General features: G+C 39.6%; 2 protein-coding genes across 5 annotated transcripts; one reads left to right on the forward strand and one right to left on the reverse strand.

The window, feature by feature from the left end:
* Window positions 1-3525: 3525 nt before the first annotated feature.
* On the forward strand, window positions 3526-10601 carry LOC117239142 (gustatory receptor for sugar taste 64f-like). Of its 4 annotated transcripts, XM_033504498.1 has the most exons (11): window positions 3526-3762; window positions 5424-5491; window positions 5587-5734; window positions 6240-6358; window positions 7226-7420; window positions 7981-8090; window positions 8451-8621; window positions 8905-9077; window positions 9186-9348; window positions 9966-10055; window positions 10437-10601. In XM_033504498.1, exons 1-11 carry the CDS (start codon window positions 3656-3658, stop codon window positions 10533-10535), a joined length of 1443 nt encoding a protein of 480 aa, XP_033360389.1. In that variant the 5' UTR covers window positions 3526-3655; the 3' UTR covers window positions 10536-10601. The 4 variants fall into 4 exon arrangements, with proteins under 4 accessions (XP_033360389.1, XP_033360386.1, XP_033360387.1 ...); XM_033504495.1 differs by lacking the exons at window positions 3526-3762; window positions 5424-5491 and having other exon boundaries at window positions 5556-5734; window positions 9183-9348; XM_033504496.1 differs by lacking the exons at window positions 3526-3762; window positions 5424-5491 and having other exon boundaries at window positions 5556-5734; window positions 8923-9077; window positions 9183-9348.
* A 3289-nt stretch (window positions 10602-13890) lies between these two features.
* LOC117239122 (gustatory receptor for sugar taste 64f-like) lies at window positions 13891-24857 on the reverse strand. The gene is made up of 10 exons (XM_033504445.1): window positions 24243-24857; window positions 19198-19442; window positions 18443-18674; window positions 17896-18031; window positions 17125-17321; window positions 16943-17052; window positions 15865-16085; window positions 14441-14609; window positions 14210-14299; window positions 13891-14123 (listed from the first exon to the last, which is right to left on the reverse strand). The coding sequence occupies exons 2-10, from the start codon at window positions 19402-19404 to the stop codon at window positions 14064-14066; spliced, it is 1422 nt and encodes a 473-aa protein (XP_033360336.1). The 5' UTR covers window positions 19405-19442; window positions 24243-24857; the 3' UTR covers window positions 13891-14063.
* Window positions 24858-24953: the final 96 nt, after the last annotated feature.

Consider the following 24953-nt stretch of genomic DNA (forward strand, 5'->3'; position numbering starts at 1 on the left):
CTTTCAGTCAACTAAACGCGCGTGAAAGCTCGTACGTCCGACCAGCAGTCCAGTCGAGACTGTTTGTAAAGTACACAGGGGTAAAACGTAATTCGTGCTTTCGTAAGCGGCATGTAATGTAATTCAGCATGTAACGTAGCACGGAAATATTGTATTTCTAGCATAGTGTACACGTATGCACGTATTCCCGATATAGATCTTCTTCGAATAAATATATCGTGTTGTCACGAAGCGACTTCTGGATCTCCGTCAAGCCTGCTGTTTTTACGTCAATGTGAAAGGTTTACGTTCGATTAGACGAAGAACGATTCATCAGAAGGCGAAAGTATGAATATTCGCGTTAGATTCAAGGATATGTAAAAGAGCATGTAAAGTATGTTTTATGATTCAGATAGCTTGGGAAGATTAATACAATCAACGTTGTTCGCGTCTCGCGACTTAATTGATGCCCGCTATTATCAAGATAATTAATGTTTTATTTTCCTCTTTTAATGGAACCTCGCTATCTTTCGTGTGTTGGAGCGAACGCGAAACTAAATTTAGCCGCGCCCTGTATTTAACGTAACTCGGAGCTCGCGTTTGCTCCTCGTTTAAAAAGCATGAAATATTATAATTTCTTAACCGACGTGGGTATAAAAGGAAAGTCGAACAGGTGAAAAGAGGTAAAATGGGTAGTCGGTATTTCGGCGTGTTCTCGTTACAAAATTGCTTTATTCCACGTTCGTCGTATTAAAGCGCGTCATTAGCTACGTGTACCGTGCTGATTAGCGACAGTTAAGTGCGATCGTAGAAAAGTTTATCGCTTTGGATAAATTTGAGATTCCTCAGAAAAGGCTTCTCGATATTCTTCGTATTACCAAAGCGTTCTTATGGCGTTCTGGCGAGTTTGTCCCGGTTTCGCCAGGTTCCTTCGCGAAGGATCGACACGCGTCGATTGCCACCGGATGGAGGTTCCGCGAGTAAGTTTCGCGTGGCCAATCTGGATCCTGTCGAAAACGATCCGGTCTCTTCTATCGAAGGATCTTCCCACCGCGTGCCAACTGTTGGTGAGTGTTCTCAGCGTTCCGCTTGCGATTCCACGCTTGTTCGACGCGTGTCGTTATCGCGCCTCTTTGCTTGCCAATTGGCAAATTTTTCGTATCATTTTTTATTTGCTTTCGCGCTACTGCCAATTTTCATTAGGACGATTCTTCGAGATCGATCGGCATTTTCAAGCCTCATCTCTGAGATATCGTGGTGCATCCACTGCCATTCGTACGATTTTTGCAATTCTTTGCACCGCTTTCATCTTTGCTATTTGACCTGTCTGTAAGTCCAGACAGGTTTCATTAACGGTGCTTGGGTCGTCGGTTCGTCGTCTGATCTGGCGAAATGTTTCCATACAAATTGGAACGAGATATTTCTTCGTTCTCGCCGAGTCGATCGAGAGGAACGTTGAAACGCATCTCAAGCACGAAACGTTAAGAAAGCTCCGGTAATAACTCAGAGACACAAAGTTTTACATAAATACCTGTAGCGTGAAAATAGCTTTCCTATGAAAATTATTTATTAGCGTATGTGTACAGTATCGTAGATGATGGAAGGGTGATCAACGATCAGGAGCGAACGTGTTAAACGGCACGATTCTCTCACGCGTTCCTTCGAAACGATGGGACAGCAAACATATGATTGATGCATCGCTATACCGACGAATACAGCAACAAATTATTAAAGATTCAAGTGGACAGCATGGAAACAAGAAACGAGGAAAACGTCGCTCGACGTTTCTTTTCAGAATCGAGCTATTAATATGTAATCGTGCCAGCGACTATGAAAGTAACGTTAAATGAAAATTGCCTTTTTGTCGATAAACGCTACCTAAAGAAAAAAGCGTTGCATTCAAATATATATATATATATATATTAATTTTATAAAACAGCAAAATAGAATTACGAAATCTAATAGAACCTACGTTTAACGAACAAACTTTTCGCGCATGTGTACGAATAAATGAAATTTCGTTAAATTTCATTTACGTAAGGAGCTTTACAGCGAAAAGAGCAGTAAAATCGATCGATCTCGAGCTTCACGATGGAATAGAATCGTATTGCAAAGTTTCGCGACTTCTATACTGCACAAGGGAACCGTGTACAACCGTCGAATTTTATTAAGTTTGCTTTGTACGCTACGTTCCATATTGAAATATAAAATCTACCACTATCTTTTCATAAAAAGGGCTTCCTTGTTTTATCAAAGACAGATTCACACACTCGAATTTTTGTCGGTCATCATCCTTCCTTATCTACGATATTAACTTTCCAATAGAGGGATTTCATATCGAACAGATCACGCGTGAAACGATGAAATAACGATCGACGATGAGAAACACGATGAATCGATAATTTTCCTCAAAAACACTGAACTGCCAATTAACGTTATCGGTGCAACGTCTAACGCAATAAAAAGAGCCGAGCAAGGAATTTGCGTCTATTAAATGCGAAGGTAACAAAAGTCCATGGTTCTTCCTTTTGCTCGCCTGATAGTCGATCGAATATCGAGTCTTGGAGGAGGTCAGGGGGCAGACGATAGGCGAATTAGCGCGACAGCGTTGGAATTCTGTTTGAAAGTCGAAGAGGAACGAGCCAAAGCGAAGATGTAAAATTTCTGTTCAAAGAGGAATTCTCGTTAAATTAGGAAACAGGACGACGAGATTCGAAGAGAATCGAAAAGTTGAGTACCCTCGCTGGGACGAGCGAGCACTGTTCGCAGCGAGCCTGTCGAACCTCCAGGAGCAGATGATAGGCGAATTAGCGCGGCAGTCCGGATTCTGTCCGGAAACTGAGGAGCGGCGAGCAACATCAGCCAAAACGGGGATGTAATTGCTGCGCAGAAGCGGATGATAATGCCAATTAGCGCGGCGGTGCGTGGCGATTTCGTCTGGAAAGTGAAAAACGGTGGCGAACATCGGCCAAGCCGAAGATGCGATCTCTGTAATTTGTAGTTTTTGTAATCGTGGAATTCGTGTAATTTGAACGAAACGCGAAGGAAGTTGGTGAGCGGGGAAAGTCGGAAAGTTGAGTACCCGCAACTGGGTAGGATAAGCGAGCATCGAGCACTATTTACGACGAGTGTGTCAAATGTCCGCCCATACATAGACCCACACAGCCAGTAGTGCATATCTGTTATTTCTCTGTCACAGTTTTATACATCATCTATATGTATAAACTATGAGATATATAGTTCGTGCCAGCGGCTCGTATATCTTTCAGTTCATTTCCTGACACGTTCCACACAACCAAGGGAGTAACGTTTGTCATGTGATACCCCGCGTTTGTAATCCTCCCCTTTCAATTTTTCCACAATTTCTCGATTACACGTAGCTCAGTTGCAACGATCGTAACCCAATTAGTCGGCTCTTACAACCCTGTCGTGTCATATTGTACGTAACGTGCGCGTATTTCGCGTGTTTCGCTTACCGTACAGTGTTTGCTGGTATTTGGCTGCGCTTTTTAATCAACTACACCTTTGTTTCGTATATATAAATATGTTTGGTGGTGGTAAAGTGTCCGCGATTGTATTTACATTGGCACGCTGATATCGTACACGTTGGAATTGCAGTTAGTGCGGATCGGTGGCATACGTATCGTGTGAGATGTATGTTTTTTGACGAAATGCTATGAATAACATGTCGAATTACGATAATACAGGGAAAAAAGTAAACGAGATGCGGCCGCTGAATTTGCCACCTGTGAAATATCAGAACGCGTTGTTGATCAATGTTAGGTAAGTATTTGCAACTTTGTGTATTTATTTAAACATCGACTAGTACGATCTTATTTGTTGTCTTTAATTCGTTGTTAATTTGTTGTAATTTTTAAACGTTATTAAATATGCAAGTTAAAACGCTTTAGATTATGAAGTAATATTCTATTAAAAATTTATATATTATACTATAATTGTAACAATGATGTCAATAGTATAATATTGTACGTAATTATTTATACGAAATATAAATAATTTCACGTAGCTAATTACAATATTAAGAAACGTACATTGTCAAAGAATTTTCAACTCGAACGTTTTCGTCTAATTCTTTCGCAGTTTTTTCCGCCTTTCTTATTTTCTAAAAAAGCTTCGACCCATTATAGATTTCTAGAATCGTTTGATCTATCGTTTCCGGGAAATAGCTGCAAGTTGCTATTACAGAGGCTTCGTTCCTTTAACTTTTCTACCAACACATATTTTTAACTTCGCTTTGGAGTCCCTCTCACGTCGTTAAGTGCGCTACAACGATATAAACGTGTCTCGTACAATAAATTTTAACGTCGCGAAAGCGAACAAATGGCGTTAAAAAGCGCCAATTTTTCCTCCATTTTTCTTTACGTATTCTTGTAGCTAACGTTCGGACGTTCTCAAAACTCTGCAAACCCAGAGTCCTTTTACACCGTTCACTATCGAGACGCGAACTTTACGATCCTGTTGCATCCATATCGCATTTTGCATATTGGCAAGGATTATTAATCCAAAAAAAAACGATTATTCGCGAAAATTGTGCCAGTCGTTCCGACGATATCGCGAGAATATCGAGCGAAAGAATGTCAAGGGGGATGTGAAACGAATATTAAAAAAGCTTTCGACCATACGAATCTTGCTTTCCTACACCAGGACGAGCAAGAAAGGGGAATAAATCGCTTCTTTGTCGGGGATTTTTACAATTGCCAACACTCGCGTTAGCCCCATTGAGACGAACAAACTTTCCAATGGTTGTTCAACCGGACGTTTATTGAGTTTCCTAGAACTGTCTATAAAACACCCTCCGCCTATCCTTTGACGTATGATAAAGCTGGGAAATAACGAGTTTATCTTCTGTTCACCATGCGATCCTTCGGCGTGCACATCGTCGATCGCGACGCCTCGCGCAGCAGGTTTTTATCATTTTTGTCGTGATCGCCAACACGGTCGAACACTGCGCGTGAATCTATCACGCTTCGATTAATTTCGCCTTTTTAATAAGTCGCTTGTTTACGTGGACGGGATATCCGTGTTCCTCCGTTGTGTCAAGTGCCGTTCGATCGACTCGAGTGAATGTGAAATTAACGATTTAATATATCGGAGCTACCTATTTTTCACACTATCGTTATCATCGTGTTAGACTTTGGTCCGTTACAAACTTAGATAACAAGTGGGTCGCGGATAGAAGTAAGAAAGTAATAATTTTACAAAAGTATATGCGACTAGATATATAATCTATGATAATCTATATATCTAGATATATAATAGATATATAGTCTACGATATATTGCATCAATTTCATTCCACGGAATGTTCATCTATGATGTTCTCCAATTACGTTCGATACAGAGATACGACCAAGCATGATCGTCGGAATCGGCGCGTATAGTCGACGCTGTATTTCTTACTAACGCGAGTAACGAAATTTTCAGATCGCCCAAGAGTAGCTCGCAGTTTGGCAAATTCGACAATCTGAAGCCGGAGATAGACACTATCGGAAGTAAGTTTTAAGGATTGCTCATATAACAAAAAGCCTATATGATCGAGCGCGGGTCCAACGAATCTCGAAATTGAACTTGCAAAATAAATTTTCAGTGTTGGAGCCGGTAGCAGCTTCCGTCAGCGCCTTCGACCCAAAGACCGACAGCTTACACGCGTCTATGAGGCCGATCATCATGTTGGCGCAATGCTTCTCCTTGTTCCCCGTGTCCGGTATTAACAACTCCGATGCATCGTATCTCAGGTAATCTCTCGTTAGAAACTCCACGTGTCCTCCACGATTGTGTCCGTTGCGCCCATTGCGCCTCTAACTTAGGAGATAGCCGCCGGGTAGACGACGATCGGACCCCTTTCGCATCATCCAGGCAGATTTCATCGACACCAAACGATTTATTCGTATTTTAGTCCCATAGCCTGTTACAGGGAATGTTGTTGCATTCTTATCCCCCGGTCTGCTACGCTATATTCTTACATCGAGCTCTCGGTTGCTACATTACAGGGAATTGTATATATTCCAAGCAATCTGTTGAAATCGATAATCCCGCGCAATAGGGATTATTGAAACGAAACCTGAAATAAACGGATGGACCGACAGCTTTCGGATAGTTTCAAGAGAATTGAAATCACTTTTACTTGGAAGATTATTTCAAATATTTGGCGTTAATTTCGATACGTAATGTTACTCGAAAATGGTTACAAATGGGCGAGACGTCGACTACGACTATTAACGGGATTCTCCTTACGTCTAGGTTCACCTGGCGCAGTCCGAAATTCGTATATTGTGCGATGTCAATTTTTGGCTCGTCGATAATGACGATATTCAACATTTTGAGAATAGTTACGACCGGAGTAAATTCCACGAAAATGAGTAAGATTTTTCAAGATACTTTACATTTACGTAAAAGCAACCCTGTAGTAATTACGCCAGCGATCAAGAGGAAGTATAACGCGCTTTGTTTAAGCTTTATTTTACGAGTGTTCTATTTCGTCAAGTTTTCGACATTCAGAAATTTTAAGTTATTACTATCAATAAAAATTTGTTACGCAAATAAAATTTTTGGATCGAGGATTTCCAATTGTTATCTAAGTAGATTTACGAGACGTCGGGTGTTCGAAAAGTATATTTAGAAGGTGGAAGAAGGAAAAAGGAGCACAGGAGGATCATTTTCACGTGCCATATCCTCGGCTGAAACTTTGAACAACAACTTATGTATATCAATGCGGAAACTAAGAAAAGCTTTCCACCAAAAACGCCATGTGACATCGAAGGACGATGACTAATGCGTCCATTCTTTTCCTTCTTTTTATTATTTTTAAAAAACACAGCAACGATGAAAAGAAGGTCGCAAGAAAGATGAGATTAAAAAATACAACGTAAAAATAATCTCACTGCAATCGGTGTAATTAAATCGTTGCTAAAGGGTTGCTCTGTCTCACTGTTGACTCTCCTATTGCGTTCGTGAAAAAATACTCGCGTGCCTTCGACTCTTTCGAGTCAAAACTTCGTTCGAATATTCCAAGATATTTACATATCAAAATTTAGAATTATTTCGCTAAGATCGATAGAAAAATATTACAATGGTTTAAAAACGCTACTGATTCGTACGTAAACAGCGTGATAAATCCGAACACAATGGGTGGATTAAATTCGTTATTTATACATCATTGTAACATAATTATTGTAGCATTAATCGTTACAACGTAAGTGATATAATTTATTGTTTATTTACGCAAGCCACGTTCGTATTCAACGGGACGAATTTGATCGCTTCGTTGCTGTTCCTAAAGTTATCGATCCAGTGGCCCTGTTTGATGGTAACTTGGGAGAAACTCGAGAAAGAGCTTTCGCACAGGCATAGAAAAATCTCGAGGATCACCCTGGCCACGAAATTCAGTATCGTGACCATAGTAGTGATGATGATTGCATTAGGTAAGTGACGCTCTTATCGTTATTTTATTTATTCGTTTATTTATTGCGTAACTCTAACCTGATCCTAGGAGTCACAGTTTGTGCAATCCTGCAAACCAGAGCTTCAAAGTCTCCAAGCTTCTCTCATCTCGCATAAAATGTACCACCTTTCCTCTACTTCTTTTTCCCCAAAACGAGAACCGTCGTTTCGTTTCACGTTCTTCCTCTGTTCGCTACTTAGATACACCGAAACACGTGGTAAGCTTGTACCGTTTGTTACACTCTCTTTTGTTTATTCTGCTGTGCCGTTTTTCATCCCTTGACGCTTGCTCGTCTCTTTCTTTCACAGTTGACTTCATCCGCCTCTCTACGTACGCTCCTCGTCTGCTGCATTTCTTCGTCACTTGGTCCAGTCCTTCGCATGAATTCTCCCCTTTCCTCAGCATTTACCGTATCATTCGGTTTTAGCCTCTGCCCCGCCAAACATCGTTGTTCACCTGAACCGAAAGTTCTACCTCTGCGATTTTTCTAACATTCGATCTGCTTTCTCTTAATCGATGGACTGCGATTTGCTGTTACAGTCGAACACGGTTTGTCGATAATCCACGGCTACATCCAAGCTAAAGAGTGCGCCCTGTACAAAGCAGAAGAAGATATACTTGGTGTGTATTTCCAGATGCAGTTTCCACAGGTAACGCCTATTTCTCTTGTATTGATATTTTTTCTTTTTTTTTTACAAGGTGCCGTGTTTTGTTATTATTTTTTATTCCCACAAAAGTTGCATCCGCGAAAGCTGAAGAGCCTTCAACGTCCCTTTGTTACTCTATGGTATCCACGTTTCTATTTCCTTATACTCCCCATATTCTGCGCTACTTTGTTCCTGTATATTTCTTATCACCACTTTCACCCTTCTGCTAATTTTTCGAATAGCATATTATTATCGCATATTATTCGTACGACTCGTTTACGTTAGATGCGCAAACGCATACTGCAAAATTTTCGTCGAAACTCGATCGGTCGAAAAGATTCTAAACAGGAACGTGTTGGCCAGATATTTTCTAGGATACAGTACAGTTTGTGGAAAGGAGTATTGGTGGACATCTGCAATATTCTCAGTACGTTCTCGTGGAATTTCGTCGACCTGTTTCTCATCCTTATCAGCATCGCCTTGACAGATCAGTTTCGTCAACTGAACAGTCGTCTGAATTCTATAAGGGGCAAGGTAAGCGACTGCGAATATTCTCCTATACAATATAATCGAGTATTTCATCGTTAAGTTTCATCGTTCACTCGGATTAAGCGCCTTATTATTTGAAAGAGATTAAATATTTCACGTAATTAAGCAATTACTGTTATTTTGCAGATTACAGAATATCGTTCGATAGAAAACTACGCGAAATATCGTGCATATATGTGTATAACGTTGATCGTTATTATTATACTGTTAACTGAATTAAGTAGCGCAGAAAATATTACAGTTTTTAATAACGAATGTTGGTCCTTAGCATCATTTCATTGTTAAGGCAATGCCCGAATGGTGGTGGGCCGAGGCAAGGAGCGAATACAATCACTTGGCAACGCTAACGAGGCAACTGGACTCCCATATCTCCGTTATGGTTCTCCTCTCTTTCGCTACCGATCTGTATTTCATCTGCATACAACTGCTTTTCTCTTTCACGTATGCACGACAAAATGTCATTCTTTTTATATTATCGCACTCTCGATATGCAACGGCGTTCTGCCGCGACAGTGTATCCTAACTAAATATCGAACGTTTAAAAAGCAGTCCGATGCGAGGCATCATCGAGAAAATCTACTTCGGCTTTTCCTTTGGATTCCTGTTGGCGAGAACGACAGTGGTCTCCCTGTGTGCCGCAACGATTCACGACGAGTCGTTACTCCCGGCCCCGATCTTATACAGCGTTTCTGGAAGCAGCTTCTCGACGGAAGTAAGATTCCCATTCTATCCGTTTCTACAATGAAAATTTCGATGCCGAATCGTCGATCGTCGCTATAGTCTGTACGTCTCGTGTCTGTACGTTTCGTTGTCGCAGTACGAAATTTCTGCAGTCCACTGCAGCTGGCTGCGTAGCCTGTCTCGCTCTTCTCTCCAGAAATCGCTGCCTTCCTTCTACCAGCACATTTTCGCTTCCTCTTTCTCCCCTTTCCTCCAAGCACCTCGGTCTGCCTGTACATCTTACGCATTTGTGTAATTCATTTTGTACCTTGTACGTTGCAATCAACGCTTGCGTTTTGTTGCCTCTGTCCCTTGCTTTCCGCGTCTTTCGTTATATCCTTCTCGTCGCTCTCTACCCTTTCTGTGCCCAATTGCTCGTATGTCCATACCTGTTCGAGTACTCGGAGTCCGATCAACGAGTCGAGACAGCAGCTACGAGCAAAACGTTCACGCGCCGAAGCTAGTCGTTGCTATCCAACGCGGAATAAAAGCATTGCTAATTTTCTGAATAATTAACGATTCATCGTTAAATTTACCGTTTAATGATTATATCAGCCCGTTTAATTAACTTTCCATGTCGTGCGTGCAATAATTTTATCGTGTTCGCAGGTAATGAGATTCCTGGCGCAAGTAACAACGGATAACATTTGCTTGACGGGCATGAAATTCTTCTCGGTGACCAGGAGCCTCGTATTAACAGTACGTACAAAATATATAACGTAAAATAACGATTTTATAATATAATGATATTATATAACACATTTTATAATATTATATAACACATTTGTCCCTCGTACAAGCTGTGTCCTGAGAATCAGAGATAGACGAACGCGTATCGTATTCCATGTAATTTACAAATAAACTGCGAATCTCGCGGAAGGCTGACCCGAGGCATTTTCTTGCACAATAACCCGAACACTCGCGAAAATCTTGTGATAACGCCGAATCAGTTTCGCTTCGCGTGGATTTGATTCTCGCGCCACGTCTGACACCGACGATCGCTGGAGAAGATTATCGAATATCCAGCACGTGTTTGTCGGCGATCGTAGCGTTCGCGAAATGATTGAAAATTTGTTTCAGGTAGCGGGAACCATAGTGACGTACGAACTGGTGCTGGTGCAGTTCAACACGACGCAGCAAAGTGAAGTGTCGAACAGTACCGTGTGCGAGGTGAAGTAACCACGTTTTCAAACGTCTTTCGACGCGCTTACGAGGAATTTCACTTAAATCATCGCCTTCCAGCCTTAACGTGTTGCTTTACGATTCCCCATTATAAATATTCCCATATCTTAAGTAGAATAGCGCTTATTGACTAATCTGCTGTATATAAGTGCACAGTGTGAAGAACGTCGGGCGACCTACGCTTGTCCCAGAGATAGGTTGACATCGAGAACGAAATTTCTCTTCTACGAGGAGATGTTCTTCTCTGGAAATTGGTATTAGATGGACCGCGGATTTTTATGCGAATTAAAATTTATAGGCAAACGCGATAGTAGGAGATAGAGCTTAAGCGAAGATTCGTTTCCTCCGTTGGAAACTGTAACGAGAATTTTGCTCGAATGTCTTGTACGTCTTCTTATTTATTATACGCATTTTCCGAATCTTCGTACGTCGTATGAACGCATAAAAATCTGCGCATCTGACGATAAATATCGTTTCGAAAAATCTTGCGACTACGCGCTAAATCTTACAACAACGTGGCTGTTTCCGTCGAAATTGAGAACAGCGAGGCATTATGAGACGAGACATCGTAACAGGATGTAAGTCTAGGCTCTGGACCGGATGATAAAACGTCGACATCGGGATGGTTCTGCTTAAACGGTTTTCGTTAAATTTGGTAGAACATTTAATTGCTTCGGATCACTGCATCATACAATTATTCGTCGATTTACTTTCCCCTTGATTTAGTTTCATTCTTATTTTCTTTCTTTTCTTCAGGGCTAGATCAGGGCCTTTTAAACCACTGACCAATACACAGGGGGTAGCGTAACAGAATTATGGGGTCGTGAAAATTTTTCCAGCTGCCACACGCCACTGAAACGAGACACGTTAGTCACCACACGTTGAAGGATCACGAGGAATACGCCGAGTTATTAATCGACACAAGTACAAAACACCAGCTTTAAACAGCAGCTTAAAAAAAACGTTCAGAGGGACCTTTGCTTGGAATTTAGCTTTGTCCCAGTAAGTGATAATGCGTGGTAAAGTTAGAAACGTAACAAGTAGTTGTTTAAAATTAAACTTCCTTCGTTTATTATCGATTAATGTTTCGTTTGTATATTTATTTTATCTACCTTTCTGTGTATATAACTGGGATCGCGTCAGATTTTCCCCGGGGCAAAATGTGACGGCGAGTGGAAGAAGTTTAAGAAGCTTGATAATTGAAAAATCACAATGTATATACATTGTACATACAATATAACATTTCGAGTGATTTATGCTTTATGTTTCATACGTGCTTAATTTTTAATTATAACGATTTATATTGTAGTAATTTGTAGGAAAATTGTCCCGTGAGTGCTGCTTTGAAAACCGACTTTTGTATAGTTAACGTGCGTTACATATAATTAACAATTTTCCTCTCTAAAAATTAGGCAACGTCCATTTCATATTTATCGAGTAGCTTCGCAACAGTAAGCAAAATCTTTTTGCACGAAATAATGCTTCGTACATTGAACGAAACATTAACACCAAAAACAATAGGAGTATAATCTGAGTAGATAATAAGGGCATTACTCGATTGTTAACAGTGTCACGGAATACTGAATAAACTGAATATATTATCTTGTAATATATAACGTTTCTCAAGTACAATTTTAGCGCTGTTCAGCGATAAGAATTGAAACGGATCATCTGGAATCGTAGAGATAACGTACAATCGATTAAATTTGGTAAGTACGAAATTAACACTGGTCGCGAAAACAAATTAAAATGTTTTATGGATATCAAACCAGATTGGTTAAAAATCAGTCGATACAGTTACGATAACAAAATCGTTATGTTATAAAATTAATCTGTAACTTGAACGAACTAAATATATAATGGAATAAAAAGTACAAAAATATAAGGCTCTTTAACGTAAAGCTTTTCAGTGGTAAAAATGTTACAATACAATGTATAATATTATCTATCGTTATATGAACTATTATTCACTAAGTATTAAAATATACATACGTTTATATTAATGCATAATATTAATCTGCCATCTGCCAAAGATACTTGGCAGCCATAGGTTTGATCTTGTTAATTTCGTTGGAAAGAAGCAGGATTGAACGATATTGTCTCCTCGATTTTGTCACCTACAGACAAATTGTATTCATCTTATTTCGATTTATGCCAGGTATTCGGTCGAACTGAATGCTAATCAAAGAATAGCTTGCCAATTGGTCGATGTAACAGGGTTTCTACTGTATCGTATTGTATTATATCGTTGTATTGCATGTATTAGGAGCCCTGCATAAACGCGTCTTAAATGCTCGAAGACAAAACTCACTTGTCGAAAGATCCACGTTATAAAAACGTTATATTGAGTGTGAAATTTACGACATGTAGATATGTACATATGTACGTATGTATTATAAGTAGTACAATTTCCTTGCTTCGGCGTATACTTTCCAACTTCGCTTATCAATCCGTTGTCTGAGTCATTCTTTAACGCATTCGCGCCGCTATCGACGATAAAATATAGCTAGCCCGCATTTCGAATTACAGACGATATCGTATCTCCTCCTTCGTCAGAAGCACAGTGGACGACGAAAGAAACTTTCAAGCTCATACCTATGTACAATAATTACGCTACATCGATACTACCTCTGTATATAGAAATATTTTGCACTGATTTTTCTTTACCATATTCACAACAGTCACGTGCATTTCTCTTATCGACTATCTTCCCATTACTCTTATGTATAATAATGAATAATTTAATTTACGAATGTCGAACATTGTTCGTCCCAGTTGACGTACAAGTGGAATTAACTAAATGCTCCTATGTTTCGACAGGATCCTTCTTCCATGGTATAAGTTCATCTCGTTGGAGCACACTAGCACACCGTAATCTCGGTCATTCGTTGAACTTCCTTGTAAAGCATATCGATAAAAGATACTGGTGCAACAAATCTTGCGTTTGCTATCACTTGGGAATAAAAAAATACGATAACTGTAACAGTTGTACCAGGGAAGAGTGACTAATGTTTGTTATTCCGTTAGCTTCGTAATTTTGACATTAAGTGTAAGAGGAGAGAGCAACAAAATAACTATGTAATTGCTCGATATTCCTCGAAGAATCGAGGTTGAAATTGTTATTCTGGAAATGTGCAGGTGTATGTAGTTGTAACGCACACGTTTTATCGTTTATAGAAAAATAAAGAAGAGGATGAAAAGAATGTGAGAAATTGTGTTTAATGTCAACGTCTGTCATTACATCAATCCATCCAAGAGTGAGGAACATCCATCCCACGTATCTGTCGTAGTACGACGTCTCGTCCACTTAATTCTTCCAATTAAAAGAGAAATTAGCTAAACCGGTCGAGTGACTACCTCCGTGGCGTTTAAATAAAGTAATTATATATTTTTGTATGTACAAATAACAAGTAATGTCGTCAGAAATAGGCTAAAACACGGATTGCATACGTAGTAACAACAATATTATCAAAAATATAATTATAAACGATAGTAGCGTAGAATAGATATCACTGTAATTTTGCTTCATTTGCCATCGACAAATTGCAAAAGCACAACTTCGTACGTTATGATTGCTCCGGCCACCTGTATACCAATATATTTTCCATTAATAAATTGTACCATAGATTTTTAGAGATTATATTCGGGTGTACGTAGAGACACTGATTTACCGCAAGCATAAAATTTCTCGTGATGGAGAAGAAACGTAATCCAGTTAACGCTACCTCGTCTGTCGCCAGTTGATGCTGCAATCTCTGCGCCTTTGAACAGATAATGTACATTTTTAATTCATTGCGAGTGACGTAAACCTTCGGAATAAAAGAGAAAACTGGTCCAAAAGGTACGAAAGGATATTTCGAACTTTCCAAGGGATTGAGTACGCACGTAGAAAAGATAGTTACCTCAATGCCATAACTGGATGTGGAACAATTGTACAGATAAGGTAAGGCCACTTTACTCTGATCGTGTATCCTAGCGGTGAGTAAGGTGACGGCACAGGTGCGAATAATTAGGAAGCCGAAAGAGCCGAAGAAGTACACCGCGCTCAATGGGCTGCTCTTTTCTGCTATGCTTTTAACAAAGATGGAATAATAACGTTAATCAACGAGTTGATTGAGAACGTTACGCGATCAACTCCTCGTTTCTATGCTCTTCATTGAGCTATATATATGCAGTTAATCGCGCAGCGAATTTGTTTAAACTTTGGAATATATCGATGGCCAGGTATCGTAGACGTTGCGAGTGTTTCTTTGGAAGAAGAAACGATCGTTTAGAAGGCACACGGACCGCTGCAAGTACACAATTACGAGTAAAATAACGATATTACTTTAATCGTAATAAATACGCATTGTGTGATTTGAAACCATCTGTAAAGATACGATATAATTAGTTTTGCAAATAATTAAACAGCCACGGATAATGTTAAAACGTAAATTGAGCTTCTAAGTTATATCGAATGCTTGGACTCGAAGTGATTTTAACGAGAAGACTGCGTCATTGCTCAGCTTCTTGCGTTATAAAATAATTGGAAATTCCCACGAGAAACTGAGAAACGCTGTGCCCCGGCGCGATTCTTTCTATCGCGAAAGACAAAAATTATAAACATTTCTTACTTTGCCAACCGAGCTGACGTATCATCGATCCTTCGCTCTCACTTCGCCTCGTGTTCATCGCGCTCGTCGTGTTTATTTTACCGATCTGGCAATCAGCTAAACTGGCGGATTACCGGCAATCAAAAACTTGCTACTTCGTTAACATTTTACAAAGCCGAGCACGGTTTGATGTCGATAGAACGTGACTATACGTGCTGCCAATTACGACAATATATCGTCTAAATGAACACGTATCGGCCTACTCTTTTATCAGCGCGCGTTACATTTATTTCTCTCTAATACGAAATGCCTCGCCCAATTGGGGCGAGCCGTAACACCAAAGCGGCGGAGTCCTGGAAAACCGATGTCATTAGGCGAAATGAAAATGCTTTCGAATAATTATTCAAATCCATCATATCCAAGATACGATAGGTAGGGCATTTCTAAAGGCGAGGCACCGGAGTAATTACGTTTGAAAAATTTGCAAGGTTAATCGGCATTCTTACAATCGCTATAGTGTCCGGACTGGCAAATTTTGAAAAAGCAACATTCGCCTTCCTGGTGGAATCGGCTGATATCGAACGAGATTGAAATTGTTTATTTAGATCGTTTTCACGATTATTAAAAATAGTATTTTATGCGGAGGACGGGTTTCTCAGTTGTAATTTCTCTTTGGGGAAAAAACGTGGAAAAGAGCGTGGCATCTTCGTGCCTTCCGGGTCGAGTATACGTACGATAGTCCGTTCAACAGCTGAAGACAGATGAAGTAGAGGTTGTTCGCGAAGGATAACAGGATTATGGGAGAGATGTGCTCGTCCACCTTCTTAACAACGCAACTCAAAATCGCGTAGTGTTCGCGAAGCTCGCGCCAGTAGAATATCGGCCGATATTTTGTCACCGTCACTGCCAGTTTCTTGTTCAGAGATTTGTACCTTTCAGCCAAAGCGGTGGCAACCTAGACAATTAGAGAAACGCAGGATCAATCTTATCGAAACATCGTGCAATACGTTGCTAATTCAGCTTTGTCGTGTAATAATAGAGTAATCTGAACCTTCGTGTGAATTATCTTGAAAAAATTGCGAATGAATTATTAGGGGAAAATTGGAGTCGCAGGCAAGTTCACTTTTTCGTACCGCGATAAAATAGTTATCGTTCGTTAATTATTGATCTTTAAACGCAACTTTATTTTCCGATAACTCGAGATCTGTTTGTACCATACGCTTGGAATTTGATGAGAATCTTCAGCAGACTCGCAGCTATCGCACGGTCCTGAATATTCGATAAACCTCGACTGTTTTCTGATCTTTTGCTATGCCAAGAGCGAAAGAAAAGCCTGGAAAATCAAAACTGCAGAGTGCAGTCATTTTCTTAAAATAGTAAGGTATCTTGTCTATCTCGGTTCGCGCCATAGTCACGTTCAAACTGACGAAAATGTAGCGTGGTTTTTATTCGTTTCGGCCAATAAGACGCTTTTCTTCTTAAAAAGATCTCGTTCGTACAGCTCGTACAATTTTAAGTATTTCGGCTCGAAGAAGATATATTCCAAGCAACAGTAACTGTGTATACGGAAGAATCGGTACGAATCAGTCCTCCGATTGCGTTGAAGAATATTCCAAAGAAGGTTCAGAACAACGACGCTCTACTAAAAATAACGAGAATACTCTCTTCGACGGAGAAAGGCTAGAAAAGAATCGATAAAAACGCGATCGAGACCGGACGAACGACAAATATGCGAGCCGTGCGTGATGCGGTTACTCGAACTAAAAGCATAACTAAAAGTTACTCGTATCGAGAGTAACCACTTTTACCTACCAGCATGATAAAAAGATCGGTGAAGTTCCAATTGAACGTGGCCAGTTTGCTAACGACGAAAATGTACAATCCGAAGGCAAAGTTGTAATTCACTGGAAACGAACGTGATGCTGATTAAAGGATGTCATTGCCTTTGTAACATTTGACATTCGGTTTTTCCGCTTAAAGTGGTAGAATCTCACATGTGTCGAAGATGAAGGAATGCGAGCGTAGAGTATACGTCTCCAGGAAGCTGCGAAACGTGGAATTCGACGCGTTCCAGTCGTAGCCGTCCACGTTGTTGAACATGCTTAGGATGTGCTCGACCAGAGCCAACACCAGTATCACGGAACTTAGGAAGAAAAATTTCCATCGTAGCCGCGTCGGTTCTATGCGATTGCTGTAAATCGTAAAGAGATAAATAGACGGAAGCTGCGTCACGGTCAGAGAACAAACCGAGCAAGTTTGTTCGCGTCTGACAGAGACGAGTTTGACGATCGAGTAACCCGAACGCGTTCGAACTTTACGTTGCCGAGAACGAGACCTTGGACAGGGAAATTCTATTCCGCGTTTGCGACTTATCTTCGCGTATAGAAGAAGAAAAGAGAAACCTAAACGGCTCTGGCAAGGCCGCAGAGCGAGTCAGCGTCTTTTCTAACGATTTCTTTGATCCAGTGCAATCTTAAGCTCGGTATCGATCGACGATTAGAGAGACAACATGGATGTTGGAACAACAAATCGTAAAACACGCGGAAGAATATTCTATCGTGAAAAAAAAGCTTGCATTGGATTATCAGTGAATCTATTGGCATCTCATTTACGCGGTAGGACGAACCAATTGTAATTTGCGAGTGCAGTGCCGATTAACAGGTATCGAAGCTCGCGTGCACGGCAGACAAGCGACAAACAAGGCGATTAGCAAACTCGTGAATCGTGCCAAGCTGTGAACCTGGCAGGAGTGTCGAGATATCGACCTGTCTATGCATCGTTCCATGGCCCTCCATTCCGACTGAAGAGGTACCCAGCGTGACGACAGCCAGAAAAATAAGATGCTGCCCAGCAGACTGTTCCCGTAGAACACCGCGCCAACCGTCGCCGACGCTATGCCACCTGCAACGCGATACGATATCGTCGGTTTATCTCGCCACCGACGTAATTCCTCGATAACTGACACGATGGCATCTGGCCTATTTGCGACGGTACGCGAACGCTTCGCGGGATAAAACTAAGCTGCTACTTCAAGTTCGTTCTTGCTTTTAAGAGATTTAGGTCGATATCTTTTTCAATGGCACTGGAACGAGTATGCCAAACGGTATACCGCAGTATACGATCCAATGCTGGGTTGGATCGGTGCACCGAAACGCTACCGGACCGACGCAAGCTCAGCTTCGAGAAATAAATCATTAGAAAATAGGAAATGCGTCTGTGAAACGCGTGGAAAGTTGCACGCGATAATCCTGTAAATTATTTTTCCAAAAATTGTTCGACCGTGCAACAGAGTAATAAACAGTGTCCACTTACCACGTGTCTGGATCGTATTAGCGTTAAGAGTTTTCACCATGTGAAGCACCGATACGATCGTCATAAAGAATATCATCGAGGCTATGAGACCCGAATAAAACGCGACGAAGGAAAGTGCCTTGAACTGGAGTTTCGAGGGTGACGCGGATCGGACTCCAGCCACTGGAAATAAACCAAAGACTCGGGCTATGCTTAAAACAGGCCCGATCGCGCAATGAAAGCTCTCTATCGTCTGTAAGAGAATAAACTTATAGATAATATCTCCTCCGTCTTTCTCGTTTTGCACGAATCAGTATCTCTTACGATATGGAACATCCTCAAGCCGAAAACTCGGAAAATTATGAAACTTTGCAGGATACGTAGAGCATACGTAGGTAGGTACGCAATTCTTTTCGCTGTTCAAATTCTAACCGTAAACTGCGAAACTGACCGCTGAAAATTCGGCTATTTTCCGATTTTGTGTTACAACTCGCAAACTGTGAGAGATAAAAAAGATAAGTTCTCGGGCAAAAGTTACTTCTTTTAATTGGGCTTGCCATCTGGTCAAAGATTTGCCAATTGTCTATACAGGGTGAACCTAAAAAACAACGAAGAAAAGTTGATATAAAAGCGTGCTCTATCTATCTTTTATCAAGCGAGAAAATGAATTTTACACGAAGCTATTCGCTTCTTCGTAACGTTTCTTGTAATTTTCGTTTCATAATTCTCGTTATTTTGAGCATATTCTCTTTCGAGATTAATACGCAGAGTCTCACGTTGAAGTCCGCCGGATAGTTTCGTCCATCTCGAAGTCTTCCAACGGATACGTTGTTTTCCTGATTCGTGCTTAATTCAGCGACGTCGTTGTCGTTCCTGCGATACGTGAAAGAGGACCAAACCCTCAAGCTGGAAGCTTTGCTTCTGACGGGTACATCGCACACCGTACCTTTCGATTTTAACATCATGCATTGATCCTCCTGCATGTTTTTACGTATCGCTATTACATCGTGTAACGGTGATCCTGTCCAAGTAATAGCGCAGTTATTAGACGATGATGCAGTGATAATCGTATCGTAGTAACAATGTAATTCAACCAACTAATCGATGCGCTCGTATTCGATAATCTTATCCCGTATTTTCCTCGCCACGTTCTTATATCTCTACGTTTTCTCTTCTGTATTTTAAATAAAAATAAGCGCAAGTTTCGTCATTTTATACGTCAAGCTTCTACGATTGCTGTTTCAATGGACGTGCTCGTATCAAAGACAACATCTATCGACTCTTGGCATTTTCCGAGCCGACAAAATACGTGACGCTCTGATATATTTAATTTTCAATTTTTTTTTAACAAAGTATCGATCATATTACACGATGGTTGTCCTATTATCCTTGATCGCATAGCAGAAGCATTGTGTTAGATTAAACGAAGTTGAATGGGAACGGGATATCCGATGAAACTGTGGATGTGCCACGTGTCTAAGGTTGCTTTTTGGAGAAGCACATTTTCAAATTACGATTCGTTAAACAACGTAGCTCAGGCATCAAAGACGATGCCTGGTTTAAATAAAGAAAGGCAAATAACGCGTGGAATTCTTAAAAATATCAATATTGCCCGCTGCTGTTACTAGATTCAAATCGTTTTGATACGTCGTCTGGACGGTAATCAGCGATATTCCGTTATCAATCTTGACAATAAGAAAAACGGGGAAATATAGCACTAGTCGTTTAACGAGAGCCATTCTTGACGAAGCTTTGATAAATGTTGCCTCTGTAGAAGCAGTTCATTTTGATTCAACAATGGGTGAATCAAGACGCAAATAGATCGTTTTCGATGCTATCGATAAGCCAGCGTATTGCAAGACTTGCTTCTAATTACCGGACACCATATACATATTTGTCTAAAAAGTTGAAAAATTTGACAAGCCTCACTTTCCGTAATTCTTATCAAATAATAATTAACGTATTCCTATTTGCTGCTTCGTTGCCTGAATTTCGTGCAGGATAAGATAGAATTCTGTCGAATATGTTCAACGTATTTCAAATTCATGTACATCAATGAAAATGTTAGATAATATGGATGATAAGCCTTGTTTTTGGTCTTCTCTGTCTGGTCGATTTCTTAGAAATGGAATTAGAATTCTATCGAGTACATTTAACGTTTGATTCAAAATTCTATAGAGCAGTAGAAATGTTCGAGAATGATGGAAGGTAAAGGATGAATTTATGTAATATGTGTGGTCCTGTTTCGTTTCGAAAAATACAAACTTCCTGCACGTCTTGACAAACACGAATTGACCCTTATCGTGGAGCTCGTCCAATGTTCCGATCGACAAAACCGCACGACGTTTGTTAAAAGGTTCGTGCATTTGATTTCGTCTGCACATTTAAATTTAGACTTATGTTCCATCGATTTCTCTCCAACTGGACTATCAGTGTACTAGCTGTTAAACTAGCTGTTTTAACACACACGACCGACTGCTATTTCTTGCATCTTTAAATATTTGTTATTTACAGATTTATAATTTGAATCTAACATTTGACTATAGTATAAAGTATAACATGGAAATTGATGTTATATTGTACGTAGACGTGCACGTAAAACAGCATATATAGAACCATATTAATTTGGCGAATTTTTCGTTGTACAAAATGAAACGAACGAGACGAAGCTACAAATTATTCATTCATACATTATCGTTCGTTTGCTAGCGAAATCCAAAGGAGAAGCGAAATTTCATTGGCGGACAAGACACGAAGAAGACAAGAAGTTTCCCCTTCGAAGCTAAATGAAAATACATCTTTTAGAATGGAACAAGAACGGTAGTAAATGATATTTTATGGTCTACACCTTTGATATCACGTTTCATCGATCTATACGTGGTAGTATTAATCGTGCTAATATTTCACGCTTTATCAGTCCTCCGACAAAGAACATTTCGCCGTTTCAGAAACACGAGCTAACGTCTCGTATTTCCAATCCACGTCGAGCCGCGGTTAACGTTAACGAGACACGCGACAAATTTCGATAGATCGTACGTGAAAGTGGCATCGTTCGTAGAACTCGCTGTAGTTCGATTAATTGCCAAGCATCGTGGACATTCTGTGTGGTGACGCACGCCCCGGGACAACCGATCCCAATGATGCGTTATATTCCAGGAAAAAAAGGTGACCCATGTTTATCTAGGATGCGGAACAACGTGTTGACACTGTAAAGTCTTGTTAATTTGCGGCTTTTCTATTCCGATGTGTTTCGTTCGTTTCCTTCAAAGAAGACTATTATAGAAGATAATTGGATTACGAGACAGAAACGTTCTGTTGAAAATTGAAAGAATTTTTAGACGTTTCGGTTACCTATTCCTAACCACAAAGTAGAGAATTGTTTAATACGTTTTCTCTTTTGTCGAAGAATAAACGATGAATTATTTAATACCTTCTCCCTTTCTTTAGTTTTGTCATTTAATTTTTATGGGAAGATAAAACTGCCCTGGCCGACCGACCCCTCCTTTCGTTCGTGTAAGGAGGTTTGCTCGCGTGCAGGGATATTCTGGCCGATATTTAATTGTCGGTAACTGAAAAACGAAGCAGAAAACAATGTTTTTATTCTTAATTTTCGTCTTATTTCCGAGATTATCGTTCATCTTTGTATAAAACCATTGAACGTGTACTATTTAATTAATTGTATAATTCTCATCGGAATGTAGAAAATCCAACTATTGCTACACACGGTCTTCTAGGTTATTGTACTAACTTTCCCCGACGTGTTATACTGAGAAATGCCACGAAACTAACACAAATATGTTATGTAAATATAACGATACGATAAGGGACGTACCCTTGTTAGTACAATACACCGTACGGATAGATAACTGATATTTATTATTACACCGGTATAATCTAGGTTTATGAATTACTGCTTCCTTTATCAAATAAGTTCAATAGCACGCCGATATTAGACTTACATTGATAAAGATACGGATAAAAATAGACACCTAGAAATACATGCCACACAGTGTCTCAAGGACATGTACCATTCGATAACTCGAATCTCTTCGTTATTTTTAGAAATACGAAGAAACGTTTCTTTACAAAATTGTTATGCTACGAGGGGTAAAAAGAAACCGATGAAACGATACAGCATGTATTGTGATACGTGGGATCGCTTCAAGGAGGAAGAAAAGCTCATACGAAAATGTGTCCTGTCTAATTTTATCTTCAAATTACAGCCACTTTTTTCTTTCAATAATCCGCGACTGTTTGGCTCCGTAGAAGCTGCTCGAAATGGCTACCCTCTATCTAAGATCATAGTTTACGTCTCTGACTACCATAGTCTTCTTTACGACTTGCAAGAGGTAAATTGCCGCCACAGTGCGCCCCGCTGCTCAGGCTGACCTCCTTTCGCTCGTGTAAGGAGGTTTGCTCGCGTACAGGGGTACTTTGGCCGATTTTTAACATCTCGGATCATTCGATTTTCCTCTTCTTATCTCTACCTTGTTATATGTGTGTACACACAATTTTTGTCGACACGGAAAAAATACAGAGGAATTGATAAGAGGCGTAGGTAGCACATCCCCGGACGCTTGGCGTTCTAAATTTAGCATTCTCTTTTTACACGCCTAATATCAACACATCTTTCTAATAAACATTTCATCGAGTTACATCTTTGGGGTATATCAACAGATATTGTGAGCCAGGAAAAGCCAACAACATCACGTGATATAAGACAAAGAGACATTGTACACTTATACACGTGCATTATACTTATTGTAATGTAAGACTCCTTGTTTTACTCCTTTATTTATGGACGAGTAACCTCGCGACGGAGGACATTGAAATCGTCTAGATTATCCACTTTGATATATAATAAAAAAAAGTATGACACACTATTGGAAGTAATAGAAACGCCCTTGATTGCCTTCAAACTTTGATAGAAAAATATCGCGAACTAATTAGCTAAAAATAATTTACAAATTATTTCACTTTTAGTAACTTGTACCAGTTGATAAATAATTTTATAATTTTCTTCAAAATAAAGATTAAGTGAAAACGATTGTTTTTAAATTCCGACAAATATTCAATGCATGCTTTTCGTAACTTTCATACAAAATTTACCAAGGTACACATAAACTCGTACCGATTACTTTTCATAAATCGTCCACTTCATTTAACACTTTATACAACGATCATTCGACTGCTTCTCCAAAATTGGAAATATGTTAATATAGATCGCGAAGCTATTATTCTCACGCAAGGAAATCTTTAGCACAATCTAACTGCACAAAAATCCGATATCGTGCCTTACAAGGTTTCATACAAGTTAAATTATTTATTTTTTCAACAAATCATTCCACGGTATTCGTAACTACGTTAATTTCCAAATACTCGACGAAATAGTTCGATTGATTACTAATAAGCTGCAAGAAAATCGCAAGTTCGCTAAAATCAAACGCGCGTCCCTCAAGCGTGTGATCTGATTCTTCTTTCTTTTCTATCCTGTTTTTACAATCCAAGTCGAGTCAATGAAATTACGAGAAATTGGGAAAAAACGAGCATAAAACGCTGTTCGTTCACGGTAAAAAAAATCTGCATATGTTTAAACAAAAGTGACTCGCTCTATAATTTTACAACGCAAAGCATGTTTCTTAATTTGTAAATTCGGCAATTTTCGCTTCAGATATTTAACGTGTGTACGATATTATTAGAAATGGTGTAAAATGCATATCATTTTACGTGCACATGATAGAAGAACGTCTGAATAATTTAACAGTCTCAATCACCAATTAAAGTCCAGTTTTAAAGAAATTTACATAATCGAAATACTTACTAAATCGGCCATCTATGTAATTCTAATATGATCGACGTCCTGCGTTATGGAAAATGAAGAAAGAGAATGCAACAGGTCGACTTTTAACAAGAACAAAAGAGTATCCTTCTGCACGAGTATACCACTGTGTTACTACCTCGTAAAAAATTCCTTGATTCAGGAGAAGTGAACTAGAGACTCGGACCTGCGCCATGCATGCCTGATCAGATAAACGCTTATACTACTAGTTTTTCGCGCGCTTACTTGGCATAAATCAACTATGTGGTAGAATATAGACATATTCGTTAATTGTATTTGTAGAACTCTTTCTACATACCAGTTATTATTTCGACGTTATCGTAAAAGTTTTAAGCTTGCATTTATTATTTATGGCGTCACTCGGTTATAAAAGAAAGAAGAATTTTAGTTAACTGATGCTTCATGCTGTTACAAACGTTCTATTTTACTGTATATATAAATTTAATCTGATAAAATTAAAAAAACCTTTTTACTGGAACTTTCATAAACGAGAGCAAATGAGTAAAAAATAATAAATGTAATTTCGAATGCAACAACATAATTCGCGAGTTTATCTCATTAAGAAATATCTTTTGCAACAAATAAGTAAACCAACATTGCCTTTAATCACTTGCAATCTTCGTTTTAATCAATTTACGGTAATTGTTTGATCACTGTTTATGTCTTTGACCAGATTCTAAATTTTGAGAAGCT

Source organism: Bombus vosnesenskii, unplaced genomic scaffold, assembly GCF_011952255.1.
Source record: "Bombus vosnesenskii isolate JDL3184/JDL3185 unplaced genomic scaffold, Bvos_JDL3184-5_v1.1 scf7180000013883, whole genome shotgun sequence".
Classification (NCBI taxonomy): domain Eukaryota; kingdom Metazoa; phylum Arthropoda; class Insecta; order Hymenoptera; family Apidae; genus Bombus; species Bombus vosnesenskii.